This window comes from Phalacrocorax carbo, chromosome 11, assembly GCF_963921805.1.
Source record: "Phalacrocorax carbo chromosome 11, bPhaCar2.1, whole genome shotgun sequence".
NCBI classification, from domain to species: domain Eukaryota; kingdom Metazoa; phylum Chordata; class Aves; order Suliformes; family Phalacrocoracidae; genus Phalacrocorax; species Phalacrocorax carbo.
Window position 1 is genome coordinate 20,544,967 of NC_087523.1, and position 8,739 is coordinate 20,553,705.

Consider the following 8,739-nt stretch of genomic DNA (forward strand, 5'->3'; position numbering starts at 1 on the left):
AGCTGTGTTACCAGGGCTAAGTGTGGAGAGCATTCATTTTAGCCCCTGAAGTCTGCAGATCTGACTATGAACACGAGCAAAAAACTGCTATATTTTAGAGTAAAATAATGATCTGACAAATTGTGAGTGCTCCAATTTACCTGACAGTAACAGTCAACAGTTTCCACTGCGTATTGGAGGGGAGGAGGGGTTGTGAAAAAAAGGGGGAACAGGGTGAGAATGCTGAATTATGTTTAGTTTTATTCTGCTTTAAGTATGTAAATTATAACTTGTAAAAATACAATACTACATACACACAGAAACAGGAGGCTTTTTTTTTTTTAATCCCAGGCTGAATAATTTGGCCTCTGTTTGTTAGTTAATTTGTCTTGCCTTTTTCTTAACAGCAGAAGTCTGCGTTGGGGGGGATGGACAGACAGACTGTTATTTAGAGATGGAGCTGAGACCTCAGTCTGTTGCCTGGCTGCTATGACTTGCTTTGTGCAGAGATCATATGCATCATGATACTTGAGGCCAGCAAAGAAATATTGGTCACACTGGTGATGAAGATCCCTGGGGATTTCTTTGCTTTTCTCTGCAGTGTGAGGGAGTAGGTTGCTGCTTCAGACTCTGAATATGTCCTTTACCTATCTGATTTACTGCCAGGGAATCACAGGTGGGTCACACATAGGTTTCTCCTATTTGCTATCTGTGGCACACTTAAGTTTCATTTCTTATGCTGTAGTATTTGGTTTAAGGTCTGTGCCTGTGCTATGTCATGGCATGTTTTCTAATGCTTTATCTGGCCTTAATTTTGGTAAAATTATAAATTATTGAGAGTTTCCTAATGATCTGGAGATTTTACTGTAGGTCAGTGTTCTGAGGGCATTTCTTTTGGCCAAGACAAAACTCAAATGAATGGCTGGATGCTGCAGTTGTTATCTGGAGTCTTCCTTCCAGGCAACAAGAGTCACATCCCAGACATCCCTCAGCATCCTCACTGCTGAAATAACCTCAAGTTACATTTTGCACCCTCACGGTATAACAAAGGCAAAACAGAGCAAACAAGGTAGTAGAGTTGGAACCACTCCTGAGCTGCATGTACTGAAAATTACCACAAGCAACTTCCTTCCTTACTAACCTTGTTGCCCTGAACTCTCATGCTTGTCTTCCATGCCCATGTGCGAAGGAAAGAAATAAAATACACTCCATTTGTTGGAGCCTCACAGTGCATGAGAATGCCCGGATCACAGCAGTGCTGTTCTCTAGAGGAGCATCCCATGCACTTTCCTATCCCTCCAGAGTGTCTAATACCTTCCTAAAAATCATTGAATGATTACTTGTATCCAGATCTCTAGGGTTTCCAGTGAATTTCATCCCCACCCAAGACACAGCCTTCCAGCAATTTAATGAGCATTTTGCCACACACGGACTGAGGGAACTTTCAACTTTGCATATAGATCACCAAAAGTGAGTGGAAACTCCTTTTAGCTATAACCAGGGACTTCTCCTTTTCTTCATACCACGTTGCTTTTTCTCTTACAGATACATTCTGCTGCACGGATCTGAGATTCAGCCAAGCTTGTAGGACTACTGTTTGTGCATCTCTGCACTAAATCGTAGTAGCAGATCCCTCAGAACAAATGCTGCACAGGGGCCCAATATTTTATACTTGCAGGGGGGAAAATAGCCAAGAAAACTTTATTCTGCATTAAATACAGCAGACGAGACTCAGCATCTGGAGTGTCTCATGTGTTAGTGATTAAGATCCCTTACTGTTTAGTCATTTTGAAGTACTCCAAGGGGCATATTCTGCCCTCATTTTCCTGGTGTGTCCCCACTCAGCTGTTTACGACACGTAAGGGATCTATGACCGCTGTGGCTTCGTATCAGGCACCAACCGATGGCGGCCAAGGACCTCGCCTTTCATGACCTACCCAATTCTCTCTGCTCCCCATACCCTGTTCTCATTTTTCATCATCCCATTCTTATTTCACAGACTTTTTACAAACGGTGATATCCAAGCCTGTTCCTTCAGCACTTTAGGGCAGCAGACGCTTTGACTGTGGAAGTGCCTTGGAAAATGTGGGCACTGTACACAGATCAAAACATTACCAAATTCAGGGTCCGCAGACCTGTCCATATTGATGGAATTGCAAGGGTTGCATTTAGGTAGTAGGGTCCAATTATTCAAGATGTAATGCTCAGCATTGACAAAGCCTCTGGCTAGTTGAGGAGCTGTTTTGTCTACCCCATGCAAGTGGGGTTTTTTCCAGTATTGGCCTTCTCTATTAACGTTTTCCCTTCGCTGGGGTCACCTGCCTCTATCTCCTGCAGCATGATCAGACCCACCAGCAGAAACAGGTTTGGGCTTTGTCAAATTGTAGACACAACATAAAGGATTCTAGTCAATTAAGCAAGCAGAAGAAGTTGTAGGATCAATAACTCAGCAGTCCTACCTCTGAGCAAAGACAATTAACGCAGTAAACAAGGCCATAGGGTTCTAGATAAGGATGCCATCTTTCTCCTACACGATACTTCTTATCTTGAAACACACAGTATGTATCTGAATCTGTAAAACAGTAAAGAATTGAAAGAGCTATGAATGAATGTTCCCATTCCATGCTTACAAAGTCTTTTTAGGTGTGCAGTGTTTTCTGTAAACTATATTTTCCTTCCCTGGAGAATCACACAATGGAAATGCCCTTAATTGCATGTGCTGTTGTTTCTAACCTCCCAAACCAAAATAAACGGCATGGCCTCCCATCTTTCCAAAATCGCAGCTCCTGAAATAGCCGACAAAATGGTTTCCATACAGGGTGAGTTAATTCTTTCACTTGCAAAACCACAGGCTAAGATCCCTTTTAGGTAACAAAATTAAAGTGCTTGATTGCTCAGACAGGTTTATGGGAAGCAAAACCTTTCCACTGCAAGACCAAAACAATTAGGTCAACTCAGGAAGGTCCCAGATTGTACAGCAGAGAGATTTTGAGCACGGGGACTGCAGAAGGAAGATAAACGCACTGTGTTTACGCTGCATGTTCAGTATCTCCATATTTTAACAACCTAATAAAAAAGAAGTTTGTCCTAGCATTTCAGAACAATTTGTGCTGGTTTACATATGCATCAGCATTCAACATATTTTAAGATCTTTCTGTTCATTAAGCACTTCTAATCTTGCAGATGCAGTTTTGCAGATATCATCTACAGATGATATAATCTACAGATCTATCAGACATTCCTGTCCTGTCTCTCCCTGTCACATTATGGTTTTACATGAAAACACAAATCTCTCCAATAAAAGGGTGTTTCTCATGTGTGTCCATGAGAGAAGTCCTTCCTGTTTTCCTAATGATATCCAAATTCAGCTGCATTCATCACCTTCAGTATGGATGATACCTCAGGGTATCAAAGTCTTCCAAGTGATAATGCAAGCAAGGGACATTCTTGACATTTACTGGGCTAAAAGAAGGTAGCAAGAGGCAGGGATTATTAGTAGCAACGGTGCAGTGATCTGCTTTCTCTTCACGCAAAAGCATGACACATGCAATGCAGGATCTGAAAAAGCAGACAGCTGAAGTGGAGTCCGATAGTTTTTCACACTGTGCTTTCTTTGAACAGGGATACCTGCACATTGTTTTCTTCTGACTAAGTTCAGCAGAGAAGGCAGCCTTTTGGAACTGCACTTACCTTTTTTAAATCTTTTTTTTTCTTACTTTTTCTTTTTTTAATCTACCTCCTTAGAAGCAGAAGCTGCTGATACCAAGACTGAAAATTTTAACTAATTCTCAAGGGCAGACAATGTCTTTTGTAAGAAGGTGGCCAAAACCCAGCCTGTGCAGGTGAAGAGAGCATTCCAGAGAGCTAGTAATGAGGCTGTGGCAGTCAATAACTCCCAGACTTATCCGAGTAGTTATTCTTCCTTGCCACGCTTTCTAAAATGTGTTAACATCTCCCACAGATGACAGGCTTTGTAGAAATCTTCCCTTTGTTTTGTTTGTATTCTTTTCAATGCTTCTCATCAAGTTTTTGACAGTGCTTAGACTCTTAATTTTCTCAAAGGATGTATCTAATCCAGTTCATATGAGGTTGTTTTTGGAACACAACAGAACAGTCTTGGACGAACTTTACCTTGGCTGAAAACTTCAGCACAATAGTCTTACACATGGGACAAAATCCAGATAATCCGTCAGATGTTTACAGAGGTCGCTAAAATGGAATTAAGCGCTCTCTTGATTTAGGATATTTGAAATAAAACAGATTCTAAAATTGACATGTTATGTTCTTCATGATGCAATGAAACCTGCACAGCTTCAGGAAAACCTGCCCCAAATGTGGATGTGACCCAATTCCACTAAACATAGGATTAGAAAGAGGAAGAATGTTAGAAGGTTTTGAAGTCAGTTCCACGGTTTAGGACATTCTTGTTTGAAGATCTTTTCTGGACCACCTCTGTCAAATAGAAGGAAAATATCAAATTTGGGTGAATGTGACAGCTTTGTTCGAAGTCTACTTACGTTTTACTTGTTCTAGTTTACCTCCATCTAGGAAAAGGAGACAGAGCACACCAAAAAAGGTAAAATGAAAATCCTCCAATATCCGCTTTTTTCTCATCTTTATCAACAAAAGGAAAAGAAAGAGCCTCCAAAGTAGAGAATGTTGAGCTGTTGGGAAGAAAAGATTAAATTAATTAAACTAAAGTCCTGTAAGATACTTACATTCTCTGACATGATTTCATCCAGCACACAGAAATCCTAAACTGCCAGAACTAAAACACTGGTCTGTATCATGGATCTTCATTTCGTGGAAACAACTTTGGCTTCAGATCATTTCATTTGTGGAAAAGGGGACACACTCCCATTCATGAAAGCAGAAAACTGGATATTACTTATAATAAAGTCCCTATTTTATTTCAAAAGAAAGAAATCTGGCAAATAAGCAATCTAAATTCTTGAAGTTCTCCTTCAGAAGAAACTAGTTTGGGAGATTTTCTTGTAGAGCAGCTCTTTTGGCTGTAACTTAGGAAATACAGGTGTCAGTTGTAACACGTTTCCTTCATCGTAAAATTAACCCTGGGTGCCCTGGTGCGTTGGCCCTGCCCTATGGCAATCCCTGTGCCGGGTGAAACGCTGGCCATGCCGCAGTCAACGGGAGTTTTCCTCACGGCATCTAACAGGCTTCTACCACTGTTTAATTCACCCCTCCTCCCCTCTCCTAACTACTGTTGTTCTGGGATTATGTATAATTAATTTTTCTACAGTTAACCCTTCTGTCGCCTTGATATCTGAAAGTAGAATGGGGGGGCGACATGTCATCCCCTTTCTTGTCGATCTTTAATAGCAAAATCTTGCATATGGAGCAAAGCTGAATGTATTCTCTATGCGGTGCAGAGATGGCATCGTACTCGCTGCATGTGCCATTCCGTTTATCTTCTTCTAGCTTTTAAAAGGTGAATTATTTTATAATGAAAGAAACAAGGGAGAAAATAATTAACTACGGTCCAATTTATTCGTCTTTGATAGCCAACCTAAGATTTTAAATTGAGAAATATGTTGATACTTTACTGTTTATCAGAATTCATTGCAAAACTATTAACCTCCCAGAGTACACTTGTCCATAATTTACAGTGTTGGAAAGATTTGGGTTTGATTTTAAGAGTTTTGATGTGGATTCACAATTAGTTTTAGAAAAGTTAAAAAAAAAAAAAGATTGACTATTGGAAAAATAACCAATCTGCTTTGTAAACTAATTTGACCTCTTCAGATTTCAGGTAAGTAATAGAACTGTACAGGAATATGTTTCAGCTCACAGAAAACCAAAGCAGAAATAATAATTTAGATATGTGCATTCAAAATTAAGTGGTGGAAAACTCACAGAAATTAACGGAACAGTAAGTTAACAACCACTTAAAAAGAAAATCTTCCGATTGAGACTGTTGAGAGGTAGGATACTGTAACAAAGCGGGGGTGATCTGATTTTATCGGAGTGTTTTTATTGCCTTAACTGTTCAAGGGTTCTCTGCGTTCCCAAACCACAACCAAAATGGACATCTTCCTTACCTAATCACATCTATGCAACTACTCTGTCTGTACCCAATAAGCTCATTCAAAACAGTGCAAACTGCATCTGAAAACATTCCAAAAAATAACAATATTTTAAAAGCACACTCCCTATGCAGTAACAAAATAAAACTTTCCATTTATTTTGGAAACGGAGAATAATATTCCAATTTCAGAAGAAGAGCGTAAGTAATTTTTTCCTTTTAACGTGTTCAAATCACAAAGGGCATTTTAAAGCCAAACAACCTTTTAGAAACTTGTTTAAAATTAAAGCCTTGTAATTTAGTCCCAGGACATCACGCACGCGCTGGGAACAACGGTAGCACATCACCGGGACTAGCAGAAATGGGAGTGTTTAAATATTTTGACCTTCTTGGGGGTTGCTTAAGCAAACAATATTTATAAATGCAGCACAATTATCCTTTGTGCGGCACTTTACCTGCTCGCTAGATTGGTTAGCTCGAATAGAAAGGCTGAGAAATCCATCCATTTTAAAAGTCAGGTCTTCAGAAGGAAGAACATTTTAAAACTTGGACTGCTTACGCTCAGAAATGCTGCACGGTGATGTGAAATGGAGGAGTTAATAACAGAAATGCGATGGGGACTTTTGATGTCTTTCTTAATTCTCTTTAATTTCTGTATTGTTGTTACTCCAAATATAAACACATACTTTTCACTATTAGCACACTCCCTTTATTTCCCCAAAGGGCAACGTCCTAAAAATATTCCTGGGTTTAAATAATCTCAGTTAGGATTAACCTTGTAATTATTGGTGTGTTTTCTGCTTAGTAGAAACAATGAAAGCGATCCCCTTCGGACCCCAGCTGCTCACTGCGATAAGGTTTACGGCTCCGTTTTAACGCCTCGCGTAAGAAGAGCCCGGTTTAGCAACTACAAGCGGCAAGGTCCGGCCTCGCCACGTTTTAGGATTAATGCAAAAAATAAACCCAAAACCCAGCAAAACCCCAGCCCAAGCAGGACCGAGCCCAGCTGGCGGACGCTTGGCCCGGGCTCTCCGCTCCGTCCATCGCCCGGAGGAGCGGGGGGACGCACCTCCCGCCGCGCTGCCCAAGGTTTTTTTTCCTGCAAGCTGGCTGTAAGCCTGCACTTTTACCGTCGGGGGGCTGTTTTGCAAGTAGGCGAGTCCCCTCGGTGGCCGGAGGCTCCCGGCTCCCCCCGCCTCCAGGGAGCTGTCGTCCCTCGGGCGCCCAGCCCGGGAGGGGAGCGTAGGTCGAGGTTTGCCGTCGGCGGGGTGCCGGTCCGAGCCCCGGGGGCCACCGAGGGTTCGGCAGGACGCCGGCCGGCCCCGACCCTCGGGCAGGGAGAAATTAAGCCGGACTCAAAGCCCTTCGGTCCCCCCGCAGCCCCCGGGGCAGTGCCCGCGCCCACGGGCGCAGCTCGGCCAGCAGGACTGCGCCTTCCCCGGGGTCTCGCCTAAGGAAGGAAAAGCTCACAAACCTTGGGCAGGGCTGGAGGCCGCTCCGCTCGGCCCTGGGGACTGCCTGCAAGGGCGGCTTCGGCGGGGGCAGCCCCGCGGCTCGGCTCGGCTCGGCTCCGCCGGGGTGCGGGGGGCTCCGGCCAGGCGGCCCCGCTTCCCTCTCACGTTGCCATCCTCTCCTCCCCCGCCTCGCCCGGCCCTTCAGAGTGTCCCCTTCGCTCCCGCAGCGGCGGCGGTGCGGGGACGCGCAGGGGACCCACGGGCAGCCCCCGACCCCCGCCTGACGGAGAGGAGGAAGCCGCTAAGGGCGGGGGCGCCGCGGGGCGGGCGCTCGGAGGGCCCCGGGCCGTGGGACACCTGCCACCGCCTCCAGCCCCCGCGGCGGCGCGGCCGGGCCCCGCGGCCGGAGGATGCTCGGCGGCGGGTCCTGCCCCGCAGCCCCGCCGGCACTGGAGCGGCGGCGGCGAGAGGAGGAGAAGGAGGAGGAGGAGGAGGAGGAGGAGGAGGAGTGGAGGAGCCCTCGCCCCGGCGGTCCGCCTCCCGCCCCGGCCCCCTCCCCTCCTGCGCCCCGCTCCCGCCGCCGGACACGGCCCTGGGGTGGGGTTTGCTCCGCTCTGGGGGGCCGGGGGGAGGCGGGCGGGGCTCCCCGGGGTGGGGGGCCCGGCTCCCCCTCGCCGCCCTCCCCTCCCGCCCTGCGGGAACCACCTGCGGGCCGGGCCTGGCTCCGGTGCCTTCAAACAGAAAAGGAAGGCGAGCGGCTCCGGGCACAGCCCGTGCCCCGGTAACCGGCCGCTCTCCCGGGGAGGGGGCTCTGCACCGAGGCGGCTCTTTGATGGGCTCTGCACAGCCTCCGGAGCAGAGCCCGTGGAGTTCGCCTCCGCCGGGATCCCTCAGGCACCCTCTGCTGATACCCTCCGCTCTGATTTATTGTGTTAGAAGGTTTCAAGGTCACATTGAGATTCTGGTGGAACTAAATTAAACCCATGACTCATGACATTATATGCTTGGCCAAACATTCTTTTTCTGTCTTGTTGTAGCCCCTGTAACTAACAAGAAGAGATCAGTGAACCCTTGACAAATGATCTGAGAGAAAGGGTGAGGTATGAAAAGACATCATGTGGAGAAACAAATTACAACCTATTTCCCCTAGTTGGGACCAGGGTGTTTGGGAAGCACTGCTGGGAGGTCATATGCCTCCCGGGCTTGGTAGATATTTTCAGACAGCTGAAAATTGAGCAGAACTTTCATTTCTTCCATTGTAAC

The 8,739-nt window shown here is 45.8% G+C and overlaps 1 protein-coding gene across 4 annotated transcripts in view; it reads right to left on the minus strand.

The window, feature by feature from the left end:
* The window catches only part of CHRDL1 (chordin like 1), a 45,559-nt gene extending 37,630 nt beyond the window's left edge, over positions 1–7,929 (minus strand). For all 4 annotated transcript variants that reach the window (XM_064463366.1, XM_064463364.1, XM_064463365.1 and 1 more), the window contains exons 1-3: positions 7,497–7,929; positions 4,497–4,643; positions 2,439–2,551 (exon numbers count right to left, since the gene is read on the minus strand). In XM_064463366.1, coding sequence (XP_064319436.1) covers positions 2,439–2,551; positions 4,497–4,593 — 210 coding nt within the window. In that variant the 5' untranslated portion in view covers positions 4,594–4,643; positions 7,497–7,929. The remainder of the gene's footprint in view (positions 1–2,438; positions 2,552–4,496; positions 4,644–7,496) is intronic.
* Between the last annotated feature and the right edge of the window lie 810 nt (positions 7,930–8,739).